The sequence below is a fragment of the Chanos chanos genome, chromosome 14 (genome assembly GCF_902362185.1).
Source record: "Chanos chanos chromosome 14, fChaCha1.1, whole genome shotgun sequence".
NCBI lineage: Eukaryota > Metazoa > Chordata > Actinopteri > Gonorynchiformes > Chanidae > Chanos > Chanos chanos.
In genome coordinates, this window is record NC_044508.1 from 14,145,182 (window position 1) to 14,173,174 (window position 27,993).

General features: G+C 42.4%; 4 protein-coding genes across 5 annotated transcripts; 3 read left to right on the plus strand and 1 right to left on the minus strand.

Moving 5' to 3' along the window:
* Positions 1-3,055: 3,055 nt before the first annotated feature.
* jade3 (jade family PHD finger 3) lies at positions 3,056-7,784 on the plus strand. Of its 2 annotated transcripts, XM_030791601.1 has the most exons (11): positions 3,056-3,104; positions 3,315-3,394; positions 3,607-3,764; positions 3,930-4,120; positions 4,340-4,551; positions 5,076-5,243; positions 5,465-5,581; positions 5,687-6,145; positions 6,442-6,559; positions 6,886-7,056; positions 7,093-7,784. In XM_030791601.1, the coding sequence occupies exons 1-11, from the start codon at positions 3,056-3,058 to the stop codon at positions 7,743-7,745; spliced, it is 2,376 nt and encodes a 791-aa protein (XP_030647461.1). In that variant the 3' UTR covers positions 7,746-7,784. The 2 variants fall into 2 exon arrangements, with proteins under 2 accessions (XP_030647461.1, XP_030647460.1); XM_030791600.1 differs by having other exon boundaries at positions 6,886-7,784.
* A 159-nt stretch (positions 7,785-7,943) lies between these two features.
* plcxd1.1 (phosphatidylinositol-specific phospholipase C, X domain containing 1, tandem duplicate 1) lies at positions 7,944-17,068 on the plus strand. Its single transcript, XM_030791088.1, has 7 exons — positions 7,944-8,003; positions 13,275-13,398; positions 14,095-14,237; positions 15,492-15,620; positions 15,888-16,043; positions 16,442-16,622; positions 16,824-17,068. Exons 1-7 carry the CDS (start codon positions 7,944-7,946, stop codon positions 17,066-17,068), a joined length of 1,038 nt encoding a protein of 345 aa, XP_030646948.1.
* Positions 17,069-19,908: 2,840 nt separating this feature from the next.
* plcxd1.2 (phospholipase C, X domain containing 1, tandem duplicate 2) lies at positions 19,909-22,063 on the plus strand. Its single transcript, XM_030791089.1, has 6 exons — positions 19,909-20,005; positions 20,513-20,649; positions 20,767-20,895; positions 21,000-21,155; positions 21,504-21,684; positions 21,816-22,063. Exons 1-6 carry the CDS (start codon positions 19,909-19,911, stop codon positions 22,061-22,063), a joined length of 948 nt encoding a protein of 315 aa, XP_030646949.1.
* A 785-nt stretch (positions 22,064-22,848) lies between these two features.
* gtpbp6 (GTP binding protein 6 (putative)) lies at positions 22,849-27,395 on the minus strand. The gene is made up of 11 exons (XM_030791090.1): positions 27,382-27,395; positions 26,930-27,126; positions 26,591-26,728; positions 26,130-26,200; positions 25,875-26,005; positions 25,684-25,754; positions 25,191-25,349; positions 24,557-24,765; positions 24,113-24,261; positions 23,087-23,239; positions 22,849-22,975 (listed from the first exon to the last, which is right to left on the minus strand). Exons 1-11 carry the CDS (start codon positions 27,393-27,395, stop codon positions 22,849-22,851), a joined length of 1,419 nt encoding a protein of 472 aa, XP_030646950.1.
* Positions 27,396-27,993: the final 598 nt, after the last annotated feature.

The following is a 27,993-nucleotide window of genomic DNA, read 5'->3' on the forward strand; positions in this document are numbered from 1 at the left end:
GTCCATATGTTGACGGCCTGTGCCATCAGACGTTTGGTGTTATTTCCAAACCAAACTAAACTAGCCTTATTCATTTTAAAAAGGAGAATCATTTCATTCCTAATTTCATTCATAAGTATAGCCACATAAACAATGACTGAATTTGTACTGGGTGACTGACGTCGGGTAACCTACTTTGTTGATTGCGAGAAGGAGATTCCCTTTCAGTTTTAGTTTGCTTATCTAAAGTAATGATCAGTATAACTGTTCTTACAGAAAACACCCAATCAGTAAAGCTAGCCTTTAAATTCGGCCAGCTCAATTTTACACACAGTGCGTTAGCATCAAGCTCAGCTCTAGAAGTTTGAGGGAATTTTATAAGATTCGCTGCCTTTCAAACGAGCTTTTTCCCCCCTACTCCATAGAAACCCACTGTGCGGTTAAGTCAAGTAGGGGGAACAACAAGGTGTTAACTTTCGCAGCGTCTTTTCGGTTCAAAGGCCTTCAGTGGCACCTCTTTAATTTTACTCATAGCATTACAGCTAAATAGATTTAACACATTTGCCCACCAGACGATTATGGGTTGTGTTTTTCTCATCACCTAAAGCCATTAAATGAAGGCCTAAAACTCACAGGGCTGTTAACCTTGCCCCCTTCGTCAGGGATGTGCATGGGTGACCCGATTTGACAAAGTGGTCTCTAACAGACCCTGCAAAATGCCATGGTGAGGGGCCAGTAATGGAGGATTGGCTCAGTGTTTGGGCAGCAGTCTGTGGCTTGAATTGGTCTGGCCTGGACTTGGGGTTGGGCATTGTATTTATTCATGCAGTGAAGAGTGGGTGGAGACTGTCGGTCCAGAATGTGTCACTGAGGCCTCTGTCTGATCAATATAAACTCACTGGCATGTCTGTAACTCACTCGTCTTTTTCAAAGTTACGTCACGTATAATCGTCACAGAGCAACTGAATGTTTCACGCATAACAGTTTGGAAACCACAGGCATACAACAACCCCTTAAACACTGTCTCTGAGCAAAATGAATATTCTCTCAAGACCCACGGTAAAACTTATTCTGATTTTCCTTTAAACTCCCGTGTCACGGTTTTTATGCCACCAGAATTTCGATTATTGCATTGATATTTGCTTTGGATGGTTTGTTTGGAGGGTCTGATCAGGGCAGTGTGTGAAACACACAGAGTATGCTGACAGGATGTGCTTGACCTCTGTTGTCAGGATTTGGCTGAAGTGTCTCTGTAGGTTATTTTATCATGGGAAGTCCTCTCAAGACTCCATTAAAAAAAAGACTTTTTGTCCTCCTGACACAGCAATAGAGCGACTGGTTGCTAGGCAGGAGCGACAGACACATGTAGTCTCTCTCTCTTTCTCTCTCTCTCTCTCTCTCTCTCTCTGCTGTCATGTGAGTAATGAATTAGGTTTATTGGTCCAGGGCTTAAAAAGCTGTCCTTACCCTACACTCATCCTCAGTCTCTATCTCATGCCTGAATGGTCTATGGAAGCACTGGCGTCAGGAGCAGATGTTCCCCCTCATGTATTTGAGTGGGAGCCATAAGCAAGGTCTGCTCCTGTCAGTGGTACACGTCACCTTTCTCTTTAAGTTCCTTCCTGAAACAGTAAAACTGCGTGAACAAGGGATCCCTGTCTCTCTTATGAAGGTTATAGTTTTAGTATGTGGATATGTTTGGCTTTTGGTCACTCATATTAAGTGCAAGAACAACCGCTGAATTCTGGCATACCGTTTTTCCCCCCCCCCCAAGATGTTTGTGAGTTTGTATAGTTGCTTAAGAATTAACCCTTGATTACAGAATACTCATCATGTGACTACTATTCACCATAATAACTGTGAACTTCCTGTGCTTACTGCTCTTACAGGAAGTTGATGGTAATGCCATCAAAGCTGTCTGTAGTGACAGAGAAGAATGGACATGAGCTCTGTTACATTAAGAAAAAAATCTCCTCTATTTCAAACTTTTGTCTTCCTGTGAATGTTTAACCAACAAATGCTGCAAACTGTTTTCTCTTGTCCAAACTCTGTTTCAGTTCTTTCGTTTGACATACTTTTGGCTCCGAAGTTTAACTGGTAGCTGTCATGTGCTATCTGATCTATTTTGCTGCAGTGAATGACTGTGCCCTATAGAGGGCGCTCTGAGGTGTTACAGTGCACAGAGCCAGTGTGACACGCTGCAAACAGATTCCATTTTGGAGGCTTCCGCTGCTTCCTGACTGTAGTATTTTTAGTGCTGTTGGAGGGACATGATGGTGAAAAACAAAATGCTGTGTAATACATAGCAGCTACTGATAAATAAGTGGAAAATTATGATTTTGTTGCATTTCAATTACGTAGACTACACAGACACTTAGACCATATGTGTGGGGCTTTCTTATACTGTGTTCTTTATTAATGTAAAAACGTTTTTAAAAGAATATGTAGCATTGGAATTGTGATGTTAAGACTGTTTTTTCTCATATATATGTGGACATGTAGAGGTGTGTTAGTCTGAGAGAACATGTCTGAATGAGAATGAGGCTTTTCCCTGATGCCCATTTCTCCGTGTCTCTTTCTCTTCACATTCCTGCTTGTGGAGAGTATACGTGAACAGCACATGTTTGTTACGCTCTGGGTCTTCTGGGAGTTGTAGTCCTTTTTTTAAAATGGACACTGCACTGCAGAAGACCGGGGTAGTGTTCCTTAATAAAGAGAAGGCTCAAATCTACCACTTAGATCATTATTCATGCACAGTCCAGTTTGTGTAATGTACTACACTCTACGCCCTGTAGACTTTCTCTCATTTTCACTCTCTTTATTTCTTGTTTTTCTGCAGGGATGAGAGGAGAGCAAACACAGCAAAGCAGAGGAATGCATTAGTATGTTCTACTACTGGACATATATGGTGAGAACAGGGAAGAGGAATGTGGCCTGTTTATGTGATTTTAAACTCAAATTCTACATGGTGTGGGCTGTTTGCTTATGCTTGAGTTCTTGATGATGTTCCTCGGTAAGGAAGCGTATTTCTTTTTGTAATTTTGTATGTGCGTGTGCGTGCGCAGGATACATCAGGATGAAACGGCACAGGTCTTCAAGCAGCAGTGACAGTTCAGATAATGAAAGTAAGTTTCTTTTCTGGAGACGCAGAGATGACAGTAGCTGACTGACAGGCTCGTCTTAACATGTCTCATTTAGTCAGCTGTAGATGTGGTTTTGAAGATAGTGGTTTTGAATTTCCTCGAGCTGACCTGTTTAGTACAAGTCCTGATGTGAGAAGGAAAATATTCATTTTCTCTCTCTCTCTCTCTCTCTCTCGCTCTTTTTCTTCTCAGGTCCCTCCACCTCGTTTTCCTCGAATAAGTATGGCAGTAAGCCAGGTACTCCCGCCTCTGCACAGAAGAAACCGGCCGAGGTGGGCGAGCACCCCAAACCACAAGCACACTCGCACACACACACACACACACACACAAACACATTCCATCTGTGGCTTCCTGATCACTATGACAACAACATGTTTATATGACAGACAGTCTGTCCCATCTGTCATTGCAAATGTCTCAGAGCACCACCGGACGAAGACCAATGGGACGCCTCGTTGATCCCTCTGTCTCGTTAATCCCACAGGTGTTTAGAAAAGACCTGATCAGTGCCATGAAGCTGCCCGACTCCCACCACATCTCTCCTGAGGACTACTACCTGCTGGCCGACACCTGGAGGCAGGAGTGGGAGAAGGGCGTGCAGGTGCTGGCCAGCCCCGAGTCAATCCCTCAGCCCTCCATCAGGTGATCTACCCCACCCTGGTTACTTCCATTACGCGCTCTTTGCACATCACACCCTGACTGATGCAAGTCTTCTTGTCTTCAAACAATGTGGAAATATAAAGCAAAGTTTATGTGTTGGTAGATCGCACTCAAACATTTACTGTGGTTTTTGTCGTTTGCGTGCAGGATAATAGCAGAGAGACCAAAGGACGTGCTGTTCTCCAGACCGAGGAAGTATATCCAGTGTTGGAGTCAGGACTCGAGTGAGACGGGCTATGTCAACATTAAGGAGCTGGCGGAGGCCATGTGCAGATATGACCTGGATGATATGGATCTGTACTGGCTGCAGGAGCTCAATGCTGAACTCACTCAGATGGGTGAGAGAGAGAGAGAGGGAGGGAGGGAGGGGGTGTGGGGGGGTGATGATACAGTCTGTCCTCTGAACAAAAAAATCATATTGTCAGTCACGAATCTCTCACCATTCGGAAATTACCTCAGGAGTGGATCTGCTTGAAATGCATAAGAACCCTTCAGTGAGCTCTGCTCTGTGTGTGTGTGTATGTGTGTGTGTGTTTGTTTGTGTGTTTGTCTCCCAGGTGACGGACCGGTGGATGAGTTAACGATGGAGCGTGCCATGGAGGCTCTGGAGAGGTGTTGCCATGACAACATGAATCACGCTATCGAGACCGAAGAAGGATTGGGCATCGAGTATGACGAGGACGTCATCTGTGACGTGTGTCGCTCGCCCGACAGCGAGGAGGGAAACGACATGGTGTTCTGTGACAAATGCAACATCTGTGTGCACCAGGTCAGCGTCACCGCAGACACACCTCTGGATTAACTTTAAACTCCACACCCAGACGGCTCTCACATGAGATGTCTTATTAAAAACTGGGCGTATAAAATGTAAGAGGCATTTGTGATGAAGCCGGCTCATTACAGTTAGAGATGGCAGATCAACAAGGGAGGTTAAAATGAGAAAAAACAGCAGTTCAGAAGGGAAGATTGGTATGTTTGAATATGCAACAGTTTTCACACTTGTTCTGCTCTTATTTGATAACTATAAAAAAATGCATAAACTGGATGATAAAATGCATGTTTTACAAACTTAAATATCCTTAGGGAGATAAAACAAGTCAAACCAATGAGTAATCTGTCTGTAGTCTCTCCAGTTAATCACCACTGCAGGGGTCCAAATACATATGATTATAGACCCAGACTCAGGTTTAGGATTTAGAGCTGCTTTAATCTTAATGTTTGGTTTAAGGTGGATTACGGTTGGGTTTATTCTTTAGTAACGAATGAAAGCCTACTGTGTGTGTTGTGTCGTAGGCGTGTTACGGCATTGTGAAGGTTCCGGTTGGGAACTGGCTGTGCAGGACCTGTGTGTTAGGCATCGACCCACAGTGTCTACTCTGCCCCAAAAAGGGCGGTGCCATGAAAGCCACCCGGGCAGGAACTAAGTGGGCACATGTCAGCTGTGCACTCTGGATCCCCGAGGTAAAAAAAAAAAAGCACGCACACACACATACATAGAAGAAAACAAATTCCACACAGAGGGACAGTTTTGCCAAGCTCAGAACCTGAGTAACTCCCTGTACCAATAAATAATGAAGAGAAATGATCTAAAGTAATGATGATAATAGTGAACATGTGCTTGGTTAAGAATTTTGCCTTTCTTCTTCGTGTGTGTGTGTGTGTGTGTGTGTGTGTGTGTGTAGGTGAGCATTGCCTGTCCAGAACGTATGGAGCCCATCACTAAAGTGTCCCATATTCCCCCCAGTCGCTGGGCATTAATTTGCAGCTTGTGCAAACTCAAAACCGGGGCTTGTATACAGGTAAGAGCCCTGTGTGTGTATGTGTATCTTTGCATGTTTTGTTTCGGCGCTTGTTAACAGTCTAAATCCTTCTCTCGTGTTCGTTTTTTTTTTTTTTTCTGCCAGTGCTCGGTGAAAAACTGCACCATCCCTTTCCACGTGACCTGCGCCTTTGAACACAACCTGGAGATGAAAACCATTCTGGACGAGGGAGACGAGGTCAAATTTAAATCCTACTGCCTGAAGCACAGTAAACCCAAAGCAAGCGAGTCGGGCCTGAGCCCGGCCCGCTCCAAACCGCCCACCGAGACTGAGAAAATGGGTCTGAGGGCACAGAAACTTCTAGAACTAGAGGAAGAGTTTTACACTCTGGTGCGGCCGGAGGAGGTGGCCGAATCTCTTGCTTTACCCCTTCACCTTGTGGAGTTCATCTATCAGTACTGGAAACTAAAGAGGAAATGCAGTTTTAACAAAGCGTTGCTGCCCCCTAAAGAACAGGAGGAGAACTTACTGATACAACCACAAGAAGACAGCATTCACACACGCATGCGGATGTTTATGCATCTGCGACAGGACCTGGAGAGAGTGAGTACTACACAATCACAACGGACCGTCTGCCCAGGATGGGCACGGCTGGTTATCATGTTAACATTTATCAGTGTTAGAGTAACTGATTTCTATTTGTCCTAGTTGTAAATGTTAATTTTATTGTCGAACTAAGGTAACAGTCATATGATTATGTTTGTTTCGCTCTGATAGATTTGAAAAACATTTCTTGAAGATTGAGAGGCTGTGATCTCAGTTTCACTGATCGTATGAAAAGGTCAGGGGGTGTAATTTTGTGTGTGTGTGTGTGCGTGTGCGTGTGTGTGGTTGTCTAGGTGAGGAATTTGTGTTACATGGTGAGCCGGAGAGAGAAGCTGAAACTATCGCAGAGTAAAGCTCAGGAGCAGATATTCAACCTCCACGTCAAACTCATCAACCAGGAGCTGTCGGCAGGTAAAACACACGCGCGTGCACGTGCGCACCCACACCCACACTCACGCACACCGGAGGTCAGGAAGAAACATGCCAGAAATTGAAAAACCCATATAAAGCCTCTGTGCAGCAACTGTTTTTGTTATCAGTCATAAAAACCAAACCATTTGTTAGTATCTAATCTCATCTCAATAAAAATGGGAAGCACTGAGATTTCTCTTCAGTTTCCACTCAGCTTTCCTTACCACAACAGTTTCTTAATAGCAGCAGTTAGTGTGGTAATTAAGTTTTTGTGACTTTATGTAAATTAATTGATTCTGTCTGTGTCCGTGTATGTGTGTGTTCAGGACTGCCTGTATCCTCAGCTGTGGAGAACCTGCTGTTCCGGCCTCCTCCACGGATTACACTCAAGCTCAAAATGCCCAAAGTGTCACAAGGCAACAGCAAAGCCAGTTCCAAATCAGGCAACGGGCCGTTATGTACAGATAACAGTGTGAATGTATATGATCACGCAAGAGGCGGGGCTTCAGCAAGAGGCGGGGCTTCAGCAGAAGGCGGGGTCGGCCTGGGTAAACCTCAGCTGGCCCGCTCCCAGAGAGAAGAACGCACAAATGGTCTCATTCCAACCTCAGCTCTCTCTGGCTCCAGCCCTGCTCTGTCTGTTAAACCAACCGGCAAACCATTGGCTCTGCACGCCGCCCTTCACGGTCACTCAACCAATGGGAAAGGCAAGCCTGAGCAGTTAGCCCACCCACTGAAATCCAACGGGATTATGGAGAAGAGTGCGGTTCAGAGAGACACTTCCTGCCAGACGGCCTGCGACGCAGACGCCCGCGATGATGTCGCAGGAAAGAACGAGGCGCAGGGTCTCCGAAGGTCCACCATAGAACATTTTAGTCGTTCTTTTAAAGAAGCCACGGTCAGTTTGGTGCGGACCACAGAAGACCTCCGCAGCTCTGCCAAGAGCAAAACCAAAAGCTCCAGCAGAGACCAGACGAACTGTGCTAAACCAGGGACAGAGAGGCATGAAACAGACGGTTACTGCCCTGACCTGGAGCTTAGTGACTCTGAGCCGGAACCACGCGGAGGAAAGAAAGGTCGAGGTAGCAAAAAGGGGCAAGAGGAGAGGGGAGCAGGAAGGGACCACGGAAAAGCCAGCAATAGATCCAAACGGACACTGAGCTCCAGAACCTCAGTGCAGAGGTGACGGTCCCCTTTGCACGCAGGTACACACATATAAACACTGCCCCTAGCTTTGCCACTTCCACAGCGGCCTCAGAACCCCCCCTCACAAGGGCATCGGCCCTTTTTCTAGGAGAGTTGACCATTGACCTGAGCTACCTCAGTAACCAGGCCTCCTGAGAAGGCTTGTGCAAACTTTTTCCACCGGGGGGCACTGAGTGACATGGCTATGGCTTTGAGTGAGGCGACGCTCCCCAATGCCAGTGGAGACCACGGGAACTCTGTCAGAGCAACTCATTGGCTCCATTTGTCACCTAGTAATAGTCTGGCCAATAAGGTTTCACTTCTAACAGACTCCACCAATCACATCCCAGGGGCTTACAGGGGGACTACAACCAATGTTTCTGTATATATTGGTCAAACAGAGATTTTTAAGGTTGTAAATTGTTAATTCGGTCAAGGGGAATGGGTTGCCATGTTGGGGGGCCTGCCCTTACTGATAAAGTGTTGTACATTCTTTATGACTTGGTTATGCAAAAAAATAAATAAGTAAACAAAGACGTGAAAATGGAGATGAGATGAAATCTGGATGAAAGCTAGTTGTCAGGGCCTTCCTGTGTTGTTTAGTCTGTGTTGTTCATTTGTTTTTCTCTCTCTCTCTTTGTCTCTGTTTCTATCTTTCACTCTATCTTTCCCTGAAATGTTAGCATGATTTCTATCCAGTCTCTTGTTTTCTTGTTATGGGAAAAAAAAAAATGTCTTTGTGAGCAATCAAGAGTGGTCTTCCAACAGAATGTGGCAGGAAATGGAAATGTCTTTGTCAGGTTTCTCTGTAAGGATGTCTTTGATGTTTTCTTTTTGTTTTTGGTTTTGTTTTGTTTTTTGTTTTTGAGAAGTTGGCCTCTGTACCTCTATAATATGTCTTTATACTTCTTTGTATTTCACATCTTATGTCTTCATTTGAGCTGCTGAGTAGTTCAGTGTAGGTCACCAGCAAGATATCGCAGCTTTGGAAGTGAAGGATCGGGAATACTGCTTCAACCGTGGATGCGTTCAGTGGAAGTGAATTGGAAAATGTTTTCTCTCTATAGAATGCAATATTGACATCATACAAGAATGCAGTGCTGGTATGAGTTTACACCATTGCACAGAGCCATAAATACACACTAATTTTTATTCAGACTGAATACAGGTTTCTTGTGGAAAAACAAATGCCCGAGACCAAATGTCGTAAAGGAAGCCATTTAACAAAGCAGATTTGTTGCGTGTAATTAGGAGCTCTGACTCGGAGTCACAGATGAACATGCTGCATGTCACACTGTCATGGACTGGCCGTTGACATATTGAGTGACGTTTTACTGCAGTAAAATTTTACTTTTTTACTGGGCCGCCGAACTAGGTTATAGCTCATGTTGAGTTGAGTTGAGCCCCCACCCCCAGACAGGTGAGCAGCTGAAACTGTCCAGTTTGGGTCACTTGCTTCAAATTAAAATATTAATACAGGTTATGCAGTTACGGCATCCCTTCCACTAGCAGCTCCATTAGGCCACCTTTCAGCCTGGTCCTCAGAGCTGATTGGTCGGATCCTGTCAGGGAATGAGAAATCCAGATTCAATGCAGTACGGCTGACACACGGGCAAACGGAGCGGTCAGTGAACAAGTTGCAGCGGAGATTCTAAAGATTATCCCCAAAAAGAACACATCACTCCTCTAATGCAGTATTTATTTAAAATATGAAGCGTAGTTATGCTTTCCAACTTAAACTGTTGATACAAGTGGATTTAAGAGGCTTTGTATTAGTTGTCCCATCGTCTGTTTGTGTGTGTGTGTGTGTGTGTGTGTGTGTCTGAGAGCTGGCTCAGCTACGCTGTGTTTATTTATTTTTAAGTGTAACACATTCCTGTGTGGAGAGTGAAAGAAGCATCGCTCCAAGAGTGTGTACAGTTGGGGGTTTTTCTTTTCTTTTCTTTCTTTTTTTTTTTGTTTTTATTATTTGTTCCATGAACTTCCAGAAATGACCTCCTTCAGCTGCTCCGTTCTGTTCAATACCAGCAGCCAATGGAAAACACTGTTAAGAAGTGCAAGAGTTGTGCACTCAACGAATACAGAAGGACTTTCTTTTTTTTTAAAAAATGCTATTATTTTACAACAAATTTATTTTACTGCAAAGGCATGGATTTCCACAGACTTTGTGTTCCTTTTTTTTTTTTTTTTTTTTTCCTCTTGCAAGAACTTTTTTTTCAATAAATGTTAATGACAATGAAAGCATGTGATTTTTCCTCTTCATCCACATCTAAACATCCCCACTAAGCTTGCCTGTCAAATGATTAGATTGCAGTGTCTGTATAAGAAGTGCTTTATTGTCCCCCATAGGGAAATTTGTCCCCTGCATTTAACCCATCCAAGATATACACTCTAGGAGCAGTGGGTAGTCGCGTGCAGCACTTGGGGCTGAATGCTAAAAACACTGTATGTGAAAAACAAAGTTAAATATGTGAACTTCCTTTTATATATTACTCTTTAGACCAGGGGTGGGCAAATCTGGTCCTGGAGGGCCAGTGACCTGTCGGGTTTTTGTTTTCACCTCTTAGTTTCCTGTTGATTTTCACCTTGCAAACAGGTGTGCACTCTCTTCAGCCAATCACAGATTGTATTTAGTTAGCTGACAAGAAAAACAGCAGGACCATGGCCCTCCAGGACCGGATTTGCCCACCCCTGCTTTAGACGGCCTCTAAGCCACTTTAGACAGCTTCTTCAGTCTGAGGTCTCTGATTGGTTAGGAAGGGGCCTATGGTAATCAGTCCACTGCAGAGACAAGGAGCTGTATTTTCCTCATTGTAGTCCCGTTAAAAGAACTTGGTATTTAGGCAATAAGATGTTGAATTGTGTTGGCAGTTAATAGCTTTTTCCACATCACTGTTGACCTTTACCACAGCTGAAGGATGTTTCGCTATCCTATTGACATGATGCACCAGAAGTGCCAGAACTGTCTTCTCACTCAACTGCAGCCTTCTGTCTCTGTCCCCAGTGGAAACTCAGGCTGTTCAGATGTCTGCATGATGCCATACACCAGCGTTCTCTCTTATTGATCCGGATTAAGACTCAAACCAGTGTCTTCCCCACTCCTGATTGGTTTTGCTGGAGAGGCTCATTTAGAAAGACTTTAAAAGCCGTGTTTTGTCAGAGGCATTGATCAGCGAGCTGTGAGAATTACAGCACTGTCTTACTGCAAAAGTCAACATATTGTGTGCTCCTTAAAAAAACAAAAAAAAAAAACAGTGCCAGTCTATACAACCCACTCAGCTGAACTGTACCTGCAGAGTGATCATTCACTTTGACCTGCATTTAAACGCGCTCGTCCCAAGTCGCTGTATTCAAATGGAGCTGTTACACCTCCCGTCAGCTGATATGCAGTGCAGTAAAACTGATTTCTGGTACATCTGGGGAAAAAAACACATTTCCGCTGACTGAACAATTTACACTTCAGAAGGTTTGTGTGTGTGTGGGATATGAATGGTGGGATTACAGATCCTATTATTAAATGCTGCCTTCACAATTTAAAGACAGACATTGCACCAGTTAATAAAGAAGCAGATTTTGCCTTGAGGGCGGTTAATGGTGAAAAACATACATTCAGCGGATTTCGTCAAAAATACATTCACTCCTTCCATCTGGAGCAAATATAGTAATGCAGGCAAGTGCTCTCAGCTGGAAAGCTTACATTACCAGGGTGTAAACATTTTAATTAGGTTACATGATGCTCCATAACAATATATGTGAATTGCCATGAGCCAAGTTTTATATATATATATATATATATATATATATATATATATATATATATATATATTACCTGTCATTATATAATGTACCTATTATGCAAGAGCATAATGTAGTTTTCAAGAAGGATAAATGTAAGAATTACAGCAGATTACACTTAATTGAGATGTTTGTTGTAATAATTGTGGGTAAATGAGGATTTGTCATAAAGGGAATTCCAGTACTGTTAAGGGCCCCATTGTGGTTGAGGGGATTCCAGTATGCGGTAACAGACAGTATTAGTTGGAACCATTGTGCCATTGTAGTGGACATTAATGTTGTCATTGTCTGAATGTGAAATGGTCCATCCAGGGACCTCTCCCAGGGGTGTTTTTCAATGCCGTGATCACGTTCGTCTCTGTAATCCCACACAGAACGTGGATTATGACAATGGGATAACACCAGACACTTAAACACACTTAGACACAGTTTGTCATCTGAAACTATCCTTCTATAGGGTCTGTTTTATTGAGTAAGGCCTACATGGTTAATTTAGTAATTTAAGGTAAATTATTTATGTGCTGATTTCTCTTTAGATAAAAGAATAGTCATTCCATGTGTGACAGAGAAAAAAAAAATACAACCTCTGGGTGAATTGTTGGCTAATACGGCATCCCAGGCGCTGTGGCATAATTTGTGTGAGAGGCATTTGGGAAAAGCACAGTGTCATCGGTAACAGTGCTTTTCTGAATCCACTGAGGTCAGCATTCTAACATCAGCATAGCACAACCCGTACACTGTACAGGAAACCCGACTGCAGAAATATTATCAGGCCAAATAATTCAACCCGATCTCTGTTTTGAACAATAGACTGTGTTATAGTATTGGCTCTGTAATTGTCACAGTGTCACTGGTGTTGAAGAATAGACTGTTGGCTCTTTAAAAGGAATAGTCAATGTAGCATTTGCTGATTACACACAAAACCCCGCCTTCACCAACCTGACACAGAACTAAACCGGGTATCAACGAGCACGCTCTCAACACCCCTCCTGTGTATTTCAGCGGATTTCGTCTAAAATGTGTCTTTCGACAGAACTGACACGGCAAGTTCAGTTTATCTGATTTTTATGTGTAAGAGATCAAATTAGAACAAATTTTATCGTTCCACTGAGGAAGCACGGTCTTCCGGAGTATCGTATTTCTCGCTACAGCTCTCAGTTCAACGCTGTGAGATTTTGTGTTGGATACCTACCCTGCCAAGTTCAACCTGACACTACCAGCTGCTGAATCAGCTCTCCGTATCGAGCTCCCTTGGATCTGGACAGCCGCGGGAATTTTGGGAATTAATGGAGTATATGAGTTTCATTGACACACCCTATCCGAGCATCTTAAGTCACTGAACCTAATTTGCATGAAGTGGATTAACCAGCAGCAGATGAATAGCACTGCAAAACTAAATGTAACGCGTAAGTGTTTCATCTCGTTATAATACTAATAATCATACATTTTATACCATACAATTTTAATGAATGAATCCATAGGTCCAGACCTTTTCTTATCTGTGCATCGTTTCTGATGGAGATAACATAGCCGCGTTATTGGACTGTACATAATGAAAAGAAGTTTCATTGTCCAATGGTTCTTCCACATGGCTTAATCTGAATAGAATTCTCCCATTCGAATTATATCTCATAATAGGTCTCTGCGCTTTAATTGGAGCGAGACCTAGATCTGTATTACATGATTAACGTGATCAGTACAAGTTAACCGGCGGTTTACTGTTAAATGTCGACAGGCCTTAAAGAAGTCACTTAAGGATTCATCAAAGATGTCGTTGAGAGACCTTCCAATGGACAACTGGATGGGCCATTTACCATGTGAATTGTGGGATATCCCTCTCTGTAATTTGGCAATTCCAGGTACGTGGTGATGAACATTACTCAAATCTAATGGAGCCCCCCCGACTCCCCCCCCAACACACACACACACACACACACACACATACACACCCACCCGCCCCATGACCACCGTTATATTACCCAAGTATTGGTCATATACATTACATAATTAAATTACACTATTTCATGTTTGTTTTCTTTACCCTTCTCATCATTAATATAAATAGCTGCATAGACACTTATGTTTCAACATACGCATCTATGTGAAGATGAAATGTATCGTTCCACAAAAGCCGATAGCAGTTCTGAAAGCTGAGCACCTGTATGTTTGTATACACACCGTCATGTATGCGCTGAGCGAGGGTGGGGGGGGGGGGGGGGGGTGATCGGTGAGAGTGTGAACTAGCTCTGACCTGTGTGAGAGTGTCGTTTCCCTGGCAGTGTCAGGTTTCTCTCCTCCCTGCTCCGTCAGCATCTGTCCATTACACCACAGTCAAGGTCAATATGAGTCTTCAGCTCTTTTTTTCCTAGGGCATTCACACTCCATGAAGGATTTTTCTGTCTGAAACACACCAGCTGGTGTCAGAGTGCCCCTCGCCCCCCCAACCCATGTGTGTGCTACAGTCATTTGTTATAGAACGTCCTCTCTCTCTCTCTCTCTCTCTCTCTTCCTCTCCCCCTCCCTCTCTCTCTCTCTCTCTCTCTTTTTTTAAACAGGCAGCCACAATGCTATCACTTACTGTCTGGATAAGAATGACCATTCCCCAATGGACCTGACCCAGCCGGACATGCTCCAGAAACTGGACAAATACATGAAGCCTCTCATTCGGCCGTTTGTTTACAAGTGGGCTGTAGCACAGGTGGGTTAACTGTACCTGTTTACTTGGGGGATGTCTGCAATGATGGTATTATCTTTAAATACAGCACTGGTGAGATCAATATGCATGAAGAGGTATAACATATAGTATTACAATTCTGCTTAACATGCCTGTGAACATATGAGACATGCTGGTAATAATGACTTCATACTCAATTAATTTATTAACCAGTTATTCAAAAAGGTTATGGTCAAATGTGTATAAGTCCATTCCATACAACCATGGAAATCAGATGCTCTGCCTGTAATGATGATGATGATGATGATGAACTTTATATGGATTTCTCTGAAAGAGGTGACACGCAGTACTTGTAGTACTTTATGATATGTATTGAATTTGCAATTTTCTGCAGTAATGAGCAGACTATAAATTTAATCCTCTTAGAAATGAGGATGCTAAACTGGTTTAAATGCTTTCAGCCTTCTCTGGTCCCTTCCCATTAACATCTCGCCCAACGAACTGAAATCTGTCAGGCTGAAAGAAAACAAATTACCCTTGGCACTTCAAATAAAATCAATCAGGCATTTTGTTGCATTTTTAGCTTTTGCTGCTCAGATAGTGTGGCCAATAAAATTGAAATGTGATGCAGTGAGACTGTCATGACAAACTGCATTAATGTAAAAAAAAAAATGCTGAACAATACAGGTTTCTCCATACAAGCAGCCGTTCTCGGATTATAGAAGCAGAGGAAGATGATAAATGGCTTATTGCAAACAGATACAGTATCGTTCCTGTGAATTCCCTCTTCATCATACAGTATAAGAAAATCTAGAATATTTTATGAGCCATTTATAAAACATTATAAAGCCACAGAGACTAATAACACATTATTACAGTTTATTTCTACAGTCATATGGGGTCATATGAAACGACATAGCACCATATCTAACATGTTTTACAATCTTTTGTAAGAAAGATTCACCTTGAACTGGAGCCTAATTTATTTTGCTTTGGTCACATTACCCTTTCAAGGTTTTCTCATGGATTACCAACTGTAGGTTCTTCAACACAAGGCCTTGCTCAGCTGTTTATCAGCTCTGACCTCCACAGTATATTTATATAAGTTATAATGCTTGAAGACTGGCTTTTAAAGCAGTACAGATGTGTTTATAATGTTTAATGAAGACATTCATGTCACCACATGGGCTTTTTTGTCTCCACAAAGTCTCACAGGTTGTATGATAATATAGAACTGTCAGGTGTAGACCCAATAAATGTTTTCATTCTGTTCCACAGGAGTCCAGTGTGAAGGAGCAGCTGGACGGTGGGGTCAGATACTGTGACCTAAGGATCGCACATCGCCCCAATGACAGCTCCACTGACCTCTATTTCTACCATGGGGTATACACTACAATAACCGTAGAGGTAAACACTACAACTTTACAGAGACACAGCCCTCATCCAGAAAAGGAGAAGAATGTTTCAAATTAAAGGATGTTGTCATAACTGACTCTATTCTAAAATGTATACAGTATTTATAAAACATTTTAAACTGGTTTGATGAGTTACTGTGAAGATAAGAGGAAACTGAGCTGGACTCTGTGTGTGTGTGTGTGTGTGTGTGTGTGTGTGTGTGTGTGTGTGTGTGTGTGTGTGTGTGTGTGTATGTGTGTGTGTGTGTGTGTGTCTTAGACGGTACTAAAGGAGATAAGGGAATGGCTTGATGGACATCCCAGAGAAGTGGTCATCCTGTCATTCAGTCACTTTTTGGGTTTAAACCAAGAGCTTCACTCCTCGCTCATCTCCACCATAAAGAATGTCTTCTCCTCTAAACTGTGCCCCAAAACGGTAAGTCTCTCAGGCCCTTACTGCCTTTATGACAGGCACACTGCACGGTGCCGGTGATTCTTCTAACCAGTAATTTATCACGACAGATCAGGTTCAGCTGCACAGTCATTACATACACGAATCTTTTATTAAACAAACTCGGTGACAAAAAGGTGTCCCGATGTGGACCCAATTTGCTGTGTCAGTAAAAGCCCTTCTGTTTGCTCTTGAAAGCACTGATCACATTATGAAACATAATTATATGCAAACACAGCATAAGAATGTGGAAGCCTATTGCCTATCAAGTGTGTAAACAAAAGGCGCTGATGTGTGTTTGCACGAGTGTGTTTGAGCATGTTTGACCTAATCACTCATCAGTACTGCGATGTAATTGATAATCTTTAAATGTTTGTGTGCAGGAAGCTGTAACATTGCGTAATTTGTGGAATCAGGGACACCAGGTGATTGTCTCCTATGAGCACAACATTTCCAACCGCCACAATGATCTCTGGTCCCACATCCCTTACTGGTGGGCTAATAAGTGCAAAGCAGAGGCCTTAATTGAGGAGTTTGAACGCAGGAAACAAAACGGACGCCCAGGTAACGAATAAGAAAACCCTGATAATCTGTTATCTCCCTCATTGTTCAGTTTTGGCTGTTTTCGTAAAAAAAACAAAGTCTCTACCGACTGTTAACAGGGATATCCGGTAGGTCCGAGAGATATTTGTCACTATGCGTGTGTTACGTTTTTGGTTTGTTGTTTGGTTTTCCTTATGTTCTAATATGTGTGTCGCTCTGTAGGGGGTTTCTTTGTGATGGGAATCAATCTAACAGAAGACTTGAAGTACATCTGTTCGCATCCCACCGAGTCATTGAAGGATATGGTGATGTCCACCAACCCAACCCTGCTCCACTGGGTCGGCCAGCAGAGACCTGGAGCCAATGCTGGCTCTGTCAACATTATCGCAGGGGACTTTGTGACGGAGGGCAGCTTTATCCCCTCTGTTGTCGGACTGAACGAGAACCTAATGAACAGAGCATCTTGATGATAGCTGCTAAGTTTTGGCAGTTTGCACAAAGACTTTTGATGCATGATACAGAGAATGAATGCCTTTTTTTTTCTTTCTCTGAATGAACTTTTATTTGACTCGTATGGACAGAATTTGCTATGGTAACTTTCCACTTTTACATAATGACGTGGGGTTTTGTTTTGTTTGTTTTACACTCTATGTGCTGATTTTTTTTTTTTTTCAAATTGAATTAGTGAGTTATTAGTCATATTTATCTTACTATGGATGCAATATACTAAACTGAACATGTATTACCTCGGATCTTGGCAATAATTTAGTCTCACTCTCTCTAGAGAAATATCAAAATACTTCAAAGACCAGCATCCTGCTGAAGGTCATTTGGAAGGGAAAAAGTTTATCACAAATTTAAAATAAGCACCAGTTTCAAGCACAACACGCAAGCATAGAGCACAGTTGACTGTTATTTTTTGAGCACACTGACACAACCTGTACTTGCACAAACAAGTTTGATGTCAAAAGCACACAGAAATGTACGATTATACGCATATCTACTCTGAGTTCCTAAAAAAAAAAAAAAGACAAGATTGTAAAATACGCACCAACACGTTGAGGGTTAAAACTAAAATACCTCTGCATGAAAAAGAGAAGCATGCCTTAGCGCATGAACAATCTACCTACAACCTGCCTCCTCACTTCAGACACGACCCCTTCTCCAGTAATGATTATAGAAAAGCATGAGGTTTGACACAGCCGAGCCCAGGACATCTCATCACAGTGACGTATGTGCATCTCTCTGGAAGAGAGCAACAAGCTTTTGAATGGCATATTACACACAGAGAATATTTCAAATAAAGACAAGCATAACAACATTGACGTCTTTTGTGTCAGATGGTTTTATTTTCATACAGTTGTTTAAAGGATTTTGTGTAAGAAAATTTATAGGTGGCTGTTTTTGTGTGTAAGTCTGCGTTTTACAAGCTAATTACTGGAGAGATCAACTGATAGACCTGGGGTACCTTTAGCTATGTAAATGAGTGAGTGACATGCTAACTGATAGAATGCACTGAAAAATAGTAAAATGCAAACTGCACACAAACAACTACTCACTGCTAGAGGTCAGTGACCTGTGAACTGTTATTCTGTTTAGTCAGGCAACTATCTAACCCTGTCTTTCTTTTTGGTCTGTCCCCAACACAGGCGCACACACACAGAAACACCACACTCTATATCTATACAGGCATACTGACACAGTTTTGCTCTGAGTTTGTGAAGATTTCATTTCACTGAGATAGCTGCCAAAGGAAAAGGACACAGAGGGCTAAATCTAGTCTTCTCTACTGGGCTGAAACACAGTGGTTGTTGTATTCCATGTTTGAATCTTGTCCGCCGGAATTTGTGTCAGCTTGAAAACGCCTGTCTCCTTTGTTGTTAATTCAAACAAGAGTCTCATGTCCAGTGGTGCGTAGCAGTGAGTTTTCTGTCGAATTAACAGTCGAATATTTAGCAGAGTGAGAAAGTGAGAAAAAGCCAGAGAGAAAGAAGACTCATCAGAGAACCATTTGCACCATGCAACAAAATTCTGTTCTGTCCTGCTGTTTTAAATTATCTTCTGCCAGCAGGCGTTCTGCTGTCGGCTATTCTGTCCCATCTGTAAGTGCCGAATGAGATGGAAACATTTCTGAACATGGATACTAACTGAAACTGTTCATTTGTGACTGTGAGAAACAGGCCTCTAACACCACTATTCATAGACCATTAACTTCACTTTCTTCACATGTTCTCTCCAGATATATACAGAAGTGGTTTATATCTCTCTGCAGCATTAACTGTTAATCCATAACGGGCCTTTGAAGTCAAATGAAAGTATGAATGAGACTGAGTTTAACTAAATCAAAGTGAGGGGAGAAAAGGTTTTTAAGAGTGCCAGTTACCAGTTTATTATTGCCAAGTAGGAGTGTATCAAACAGATATTCCATTTGTTGTGACTTGGTAAAGAGTAAAAAGCAAACAAAGGGCCTGACACTATGAGGTTTCAGATGCTATTTGACCTGTTGCCCTCACCATTGATCCTGTGGCAGGGTTTAGGTAAGCAAATTGTGGTCAAAGAGAGATAGTTGTTTTTTTTGTTTGTTTGGTTTTTTTTAAACAGAGACATAATCATTTAAAGGCTACATTCCTAGGTCTGAATGTGATTTCGTTAACTATTCTCTGAATAGTCCTTCATCCTGATTTAAAATGATTAAGTTTATCGGTTTTCATAGCAAGTCATTTTTTAAACAGCTGTTCGCGTAATTTTGAGACGCTCCCTTGAATGCCGACAGCACTCTAGGAACTGTATGTAGTAAACTGTTCCTGGACCGGTTTTGTTGTTCAGTTTGGACTTTCAAGCCTAATCTAAACGAAGGACAAAACTGTGCTTAAATCAGTTTCAATGGTTAAAAACACACTTAGACGACAGTAATTTCCAGGTCATGCGGCATTGACTGCTAACAAGGAAATACCAAAAACTGGCCCTAGATGTGCAATAACACCTCTTCGTTTTGTCTGTACATTGTTTTGGGAGGTGCGGTTGTTGCCTCTCGCAGTCAATGAGCATTAACGACCTTTGAATTTGATTGTTTGCAACTGGCTCACCATTGATTTTGATGTTAAAAACAATGGTGAGCCATCGGTTCAGTCAATTTACTGTCTTTTTTTCTTAGCTCGGTGAGGACTTTTCAGACTTTACTAACTCGTCCTTCCATGCATCTCTGTGTTTTAAATTATCGTCAACCCATATAGCCTACGTCACATCTGCAGTGACTTCAGTCGTCCTTAGTTTTCGTATTCCGTTCGTTTACATTCTATGACATCCCATGGACTATACAGAGGAACAAACTAATTTGGAAAACTGGATGTCAACTTTACCTGTGCAGCTATGGGACGTTCCCCTAACGAACCTCGCCATACCAGGTATAGTGTGCAAGTCATTTGGTCATACTGTTTGCATGAGTGTATTTTTCTCTGTTTTTAGGTATTGTTCATAAGACATGTTCATAAGACAAGACATTTCGACTTATGGTTCCGCTACAATGTTGCATTTCAGTATGCTTACTAATTAGTAACTCTAAATCATGATTTTACCAGTGGTGATGTTTTATACGTATATACATCAGGAAGTTCATGAATGGCTATAACTAAGTGGGTAAGGTATTATATAGGTCTTCAAAGGCTATTTCAACGACCGATGGCAGTTCAGAAACAGGTGAAAAGCCACTGAACGAATTTGAAAATGAAATTTAAATCTTTGAGTTAATATAACCAACAGTTATATTACATTTATTGTCATAAACTCTGTTCATCTCTTTTACCCTCTCATATTACGCTCTTGTTCCGCCTGTCACATGCATGTGAAACGGTAGTTGAGAATTTAAAAATAGATTTGCAAATGATTTTGTTTCCTGTCGTTCTCACTCTTAGGGAGTCATGATGCGATGAGCTACTGCTTAGACATTAACTCTCCGCTGGTCAGGTCAGAGTCAGACACTTTCAGACTGCTGGACAGTGTTTTCTACTGCTTCACAAGACCAGCCATCTTCAGATGGGCCACCACACAGGTACATATATATACACAATAAACACCAGCTTTCACCTGTTCAAAGCTGTGCTTCACTATGTACAGTTTGCATACTTGTACAAGCTTCATTTGTTGTTTGTATATGCTACACGAACAGCAAAAGGGGATCTTGGACCAACTTGCGGCCGGCATTAGATATTTTGACCTCCGCATCGCCCGAAAGCAACACGATACCTCAGACGATCTTTACTTCACTCATGTCATTTATACATACGTAACTGTAGCGGTGAGTAAGCATTTGGATCTAAGTGCTTTGTCAGAAATAGAAATGTCGGAAGGAAAGTGCTTCACATTGTGTGGATTCTACAAAGTTCTCTGCTTTCATTGCAGGAGACTCTTCAGGCTGTGGTCACGTGGCTAGAGGCGCATCCGAACGAGGTGGTCATCCTGGCCTGTAGTCATTTTGAAGGCCTTGACGACGGACTCCATGAGAAATTCATTTACACTCTGAAAAAAATCTTCGGCTCTAAACTGTGTCCTCGCAATGTATGTAAATCATGCTGTTTTCACCTACGTATTATACATTTTTTATTAGAAGAGGGTGGAAGGGTGTAGTGGTAAGAAAAGCAACCTGACGGTTTTGCTTTCTCTCCTAGCACGATAGTTCACTGCCTAAGAGCATTCCCCGCTGAGGAAGGCTCTTAAGCCCAAGGTTGCCTCAGTGGTGTGTAACATAGAAATTAATTATTGTTTGCTCAAAAATACTGCTGAGAATGGATTGTTGTATGCCTTGAGTTTTAAATCCATGAGTTATACCGCTGTTTAACACTAATACGTGTACTATTGTGTGAACCATGTAAAGTAACTGTTGTGGTGTCTGTGTGTTCCAAGGAGGAGGTTCTGACTCTGAGGAGGCTGTGGGCGTCTGGGTATCAGGTGATTCTGTCTTACGACGGCCAGACGGCGTCACGTCATAAGGAGCTGTGGCCAGCCATCCCATACTGGTGGGCCAACAGCGATTCAGCCAGTGGGCTACTGGAATACCTGGAGTGGAAGAAAGAACTGGGCCGCCCAGGTGAGGAAAACATGTTTATAATGAACGTAAATCTTTCATGGAGATTTTTGTTTCCCCCGGAGTATTCATTGTAATTACTGTGAGTTTGTGTTACACTTTTTGATTTTTTTTCCTGGATGCTCCTTGCTTAGATGGGTTCTTTGTGACGGGACTGAACTTAACCGCAGACAGGAGGTTCATCACAACGCACCCGCGGGAATCGCTTCACAGTCTCACCGTGAAGAACTGGGAGCGTGTGCGGAGGTGGCTACAAAACCAAACTGCTGGTTCTGACGCAAACTGCCTCAATATCATAGCAGGAGACTTCATTGGACCTCTGCCACTTTGTCCAACTGTCATTTCTCTTAACAAGAAACTGCACATTACAACAGGTCACTGACAGCAAGGAATTGCTTTAGATCAAACTACACATTTTAATCTATTGTGAAAACTGCTTAGGTCAAAACAGTCTAACTTTTCATCTACACAGGGATCCATTCAAGTCAAGGAATCAATTAGGTCTTTCAGAATCATTACAAAAACCGTCATTTATGTGTGATCTGCAATACTTCAAAACTGCCTTACCTCACTTTTTTGTCTTTACGGTAATATTTGTTTATATGGCTTCCCTTATGATACCTCCCAGTACCATGGTGTGGTATTTTCTTTTTTCTGGTTTGGAAACATTCCTTCTGTCACTTTAAGGGAAGTTGCATTAATGAGTTTTTTTTCTGATTTTAAACTGATTTCTGATGAAATGTGTATCTGAAACCATACCTCAGGGTGCATTTTACATCTAAACTTTGTCACTTTATGTTTCCCAAAACTTTTGTACATTTATGACATATAAACATTTTTCACATCTTAAAGGGATTACCAGAATTTCATCATCAACTGAAATCAGTTAAGTATGAAATATGCATACTTCCAAAACCATAGCTGAGTGGGCGTTTTATATCTAAACTTTGTCAATTTGCTGTTTATATTTTCTAAAACTTTAATAAACATATGACATAAACATTTTACACACATTTCATCTTAGTCACGCTATCATTTGTATGGAGGATTTTATTGCTCATTTTATTTAAGAATAAAGAGTGAATATTCAATAAATAAACATCTGAGTAGTTCACAGTGAAGTGTAAATACACACAGTAACAGAACAGAGCAGGGCATTGTGGGATACTAGGTATCGGGGAAGAGCTTCCGGTAGCGTCCGTAGGCAGCAGTGCTGATGATGACTTTGACTGTAGCAGTGCAATCATCACCTACATCATCCACTTCCTGCACCGTAGCCTCCTTATACAGCCAGCTATGGACACAACACACACATAAACACAAACACAGATACTTAGTTCAGAGAGGATCATAATATTTGCTATTTTTTGATATTTGATATTTTTTCTGGGTTTTACTCACTCACCCTAACTGAGGGCTGTCCAGTTGTACTTTAAGGCTGAGGGTTTGTTTGCCTGTTGATTTCATGATGGTCTCCTGCACCCTGAGCTTCAGCTCATCCAGGCCCAGTTCTCTAAGTGCTGAGACAGGAACAGCATCCGAATCAGGGCACTCATACCTGGGCACAGTGAGCAAAGTCACTACCTTACACTTCACCACAGTCACACATTCTGAGTTCCAGCACTTTGGGTTGCAGCCCAGAGCTGGACTGGTGTGGACAGGTTGGGGTGTGATGTTCTATGGTAAGGTTATGTGAACCCAGGTGATGGATTAGTGTGGTAAAGTGGACAGGTTGGGGTGTGATGTTCTATGGTAAGGTTATGTGAACCCAGGTGATGGATTAGTGTGGTAAAGTGGACAGGTTGGGGTGTGATGTTGTATGGTAAGGTTACGTGAACCCTGGTGATGGATTAGTGTGGTAAAGTGGACAGGTTGGAGTGTGATGTTCTATGGTAAGGTTATGTGAACCCTGGTGATGGATTAGTGTGGTAAAGTGGACAGGTTGGAGTGTGATGTTCTATGGTAAGGTTAGGTGAACCCTGGTGATGGATTAGTGTGGTAAAGTGGACAGGTTGGGGTGTGATGTTCTATGGTAAGGTTATGTGAACCCAGGTGATGGATTCGTGTGGTAAAGTGGACAGGTTAGGGTGTGGTGCTGTATGGTAACATGTAAAGACTGGTCCTGGATTGATGTGGACTGGATTGGTCTGGACAGGTAAGGACATGATGTATGGTAAGGTTGTGTAAAGACTGGTGCTGGATTGGTGAAGACAGGTTGGGGCCTGATGTTGTATGGTAAGGTTACACAGTGAGGATGCATGATGAGACAGTATTGTGAAGTTGTACACCGTGGTTCCGGGCTGCATTGTGAAGTTGTAGGGTGTGGTTGCGGCTGTACAGCGAGGTTGTCTGGTCTATATATACATACATAAAGTTGTCTGCTGAGGTTTATATATTACACATATTGGTGCTTAAGGCTGCTGAGACTCACTCTTGGATGAGGTCGATCTTGTTGTGAACCTCTATGATGGAGTTCATTAGACGCTCTGGGATCTGCAGGCTCTTCAGAACATTCAGCACGTTAACCTTCTGATTCACCGTCTCCGGGTGACTGACGTCCCTCACGTGAACTAACAGGTCCTGGGAGGGAGGGAGACAGAGAGAGAGACAGGAGGAAAGAGAAAGATTAAGCTTCATCAGCATAGCAGGAAAATGATGGAACACTCTGATTGTTCTTTTCTGCATCCAATACAATGATTAAATCATTGAGAGGACTAGCCTGTTGGATGACACGAAATATGTACGCCAAGTACCGCTCAGTGAAAATAAAAAAAAAAATCAGTGAACTACAAACAGTCCATTATCCTGATAATGGCTGAAACTCTGTATTTGTAGGAAGTAGTTTGTGAGTTTGTGGCTTTCTCTTTTTGCATACTGAGTGCGCTACGTCCTCCAACGTGGCGGAGAACGAGTCGATGAGCTGGTGGGGAAGCTGTGACAGGAAGCCGATGGTGTCGACGTACAGGACGGTCATGTGACTGGGGAGCCGGCCGGCGTGGACTGTGACGTCCAGAGTGGCAAAGAGCTGGTCTTTAGGTTCCAGTCCAGCATCCCCGGTCAGAGCTTTAATTAACGTTGTTTTTCCTACAAAACACAACAAACAGGCGAGGAAAACCAGTCATTGATTCGACTGTTTTAATCCAAACCACATTTGAGACACACATACACGGCAGTTGGAGATACAACTGAGGGTAAACTAACTTTTGACTAGAAGGAATTTAATACATTACACAATCTCATATATTATATGCTAAGATACCATAAACCAGGCACGTCAACTGGTTAATAATTTTATCTATTATACTGCCAATGTAACAAATCCATAGGACAGTTATGATGTATTGTAATAGTCCTGTATAACTCAGAATAATAACTGTTCAGTTATGTAAGGAGCAGGTAACTATTTTCACAGGTGAAATGAACAAAGGTCATATATATTTTTTCTGACAGCAGGATGAGGTTGTAATAAGTCACTTTAGTTCATGTTTAAGCACAACAATCACTCTCACCACAGTTGGTGTAGCCCATGACAGAAACGATGGGAAAGTCTTTGAGTTTGCGCTGGGAGCGTAGGAGGTGTCTCTTTTTGCGTAGACGCTCAAGAGCTGAACGAATCTTCAGCTCTCTCTCCTTCAACAGTCTCTGCTGCACCTCCATCAATGTCTCACCTGCCCAACAAAAAAAAAAAAAAGAAAGAAAGAAAAGGATTTAACCATTAATTATCACCAATGAATGAACACTTGATATATCACTGAAACAAAGAGTTATACCATTAATCCTCATTGTTAGAGCAAAAGAAAGAGTCAGAAACTTCTCAATTCTCGCTCTAATACACACAGCATTGTTTCAGAGAGGAAAGTTTTCAGTCATGATCCATCACCACTAAATACATACATAAGACACATAAGTGGGCGGGGCTGAACCATTAGACCCAATAACTACACTTTCACCACAGGAAAGATGTCATTCCCAGTCTGCTTCAGAAGAAAGTCTGTTCTTTACCTGAGCCCATTATGTACCTTGATCCACCACCCTGCTGGTCCAAATGTGCAATTTCGTTCTTCAAACGCGACCTTATGGGAAGAAAGTAAGTGAGAAACATCAGTTTACAGCATAAGCATGGAGGTATAAGCTCTATGATTACACATTTAATCCTGGTTAGATAAGAGATTAAGAACAGACATTATGCTGACCTGAGCAGAGGAATTTCTGCCAAAGAGATTTGCAGTTTGGCCTCCTTGGTTCTGGCGTTACAGCGGAAGATGTGGAGAACCACGGTGTACCTGTCAAACACCTTTACACCCCAGGCCTCCTGCAGCTCCCTCTGAAATAACCAGCCGCCACCCCCCACCCCCAAAAAAAACATTCAAGTGACATCACAACTAACCATTTCTTTTCTTTCTTTTTTTCTCTTTCTTTCATTCCAGATGTGAGGTCTGTAATCTTACCTCAGACAACGCAGAGAGACGCTCCACATTCACAAAAACGGCAGTTATTCCAGGTGTCTTCCTGATCCTCTCTGTGGAGAAAGAAAACAGGTCACCGTGACTGTGGCCGGTTACACGCGGCACTTCAGGAAAGCCTGACAGGTTTTTCAGCCAAAAACGGTTGGTCGTAAGAAGGGCTAAGGAAACAATAGCATCCCATGTAAATTATTTCTGTAACGGCAGCACCAGTCTCTGATACATATGGTCTCCACCCCCAAGTAAACCACAGAGTACTCAGGCTTCTGCTTCAAACCCATTCACAAACACGTGATTCAGTTTATAAGGAACTTAATGAGCATCTGCATTACAGAATCAGTGCCTAACTCTGCTGAAAACAAGCCTACTTTTGCCTAAATTGAGAGAGTTAACATCCTGAGAGGGACACAAAATGTTTTGGGACATTAAGAGTGCGGAACAAACACCTGTGAGGGTCTGGAAGTTCCCTTTGCCAAAAATTCTCTTCTTCTCCGGTGTCTTGGTGGAGAGAATGATCTTATCCACCACAGTCCAGTTCTGCAAAGTGTTTACTAAGCCCACAGCTTCTGCCATCTGTAATTCAGCTGTAACACGAGCAACATCATATATCAAAACACAGACACACACACACACACACACAGTACTGACAGTCAAGTCATCATGTCATTTCACTAGGTTAGGTCTGCTTAGTCGAAAGTGTAAGCTATTACGTATGGGAATGTGTACAACGTATTACTCCCATTGCATCATACACTCTGATGATGCAGAGCAAACGCAGTGTGTACCTGTGGTTAGATGCTGCTTTTTGCTTCCCCATTTAACGTCAGGATGAACGATAAAAATGCGGTGATCTCCCTCCCCGACACCGGCGGGTAACTGCTGCTGGAAGAGTTCCTCTACCTCGCTGTCATCCAAAACATCCTCCAAGTCCTCATCATCTACCGAACTGTAATGTCCTGTGATACTTTTATTGTCCTTTAACCTCTGTGCAGTCAGTGAGAAAGTTCTGCTCAGCAGACATAGGTTCAGCACTACATTGCGTGCATGCAGCGACCTGCAGCATAGTGTCGCATGTGATGAGGATCCACTGAGATAAACTTTACATGGGTATTTTGAATGGTATGAAGTCCAGCTGGTAGAATGCGAAAACCGCTTTAGACAGCTGAATTTTAAACATGAGGAATACCGCAACCGACTATGAAAAATCATAAGCATATTCTTTCCTAACACAAGATACCTCGAGGGATCCATTTGATAATGGATTATTTATCTTGCTAAAGAGAACTGAATACCTGTTTGCAGGCAGACCGATGGCACGCCTATACCTACTATGGTAAACCAGGCCCAAAACAGTTAAACAAGTGGGATGTCATCAGTGAGAACGTTCAGATATCTGCCAAACACATGTTTGTCTGGTTCTGCACTTGCTTCCCACAACAAAACGTAGCACTCCTTCTACGATCATGTCCATTTGTATGCGCCCTTCCTAAATCCAAGAGCTCCTTCTTGTGGACAAAAAGAATATAACAAGCTGCGCACCTTCAAAAGTAACAATCGCGTACTGTGACTTGTCAAATTTCATGACCAGTCTGATTTACTCCACCATGTAAGTTAAAAACTAAAGAAGGTACAGGCTTTGTTGCAAGAAATTGCTTATTGGATTAATTACACCCAGTTGTGCAAAATGGTGTATCTGCGAACCTAAAATTAAGACTTAAAACATGTAAAGTGATGGAAACATCGATGAATAACATAATTTTGACGGAAGATTTTTAATGACGGTAAAGAGCTGATTGCTGGAAAGTATGACACTGGCTACAACACACCCTCGCAGAAACTAAGTTAAAAA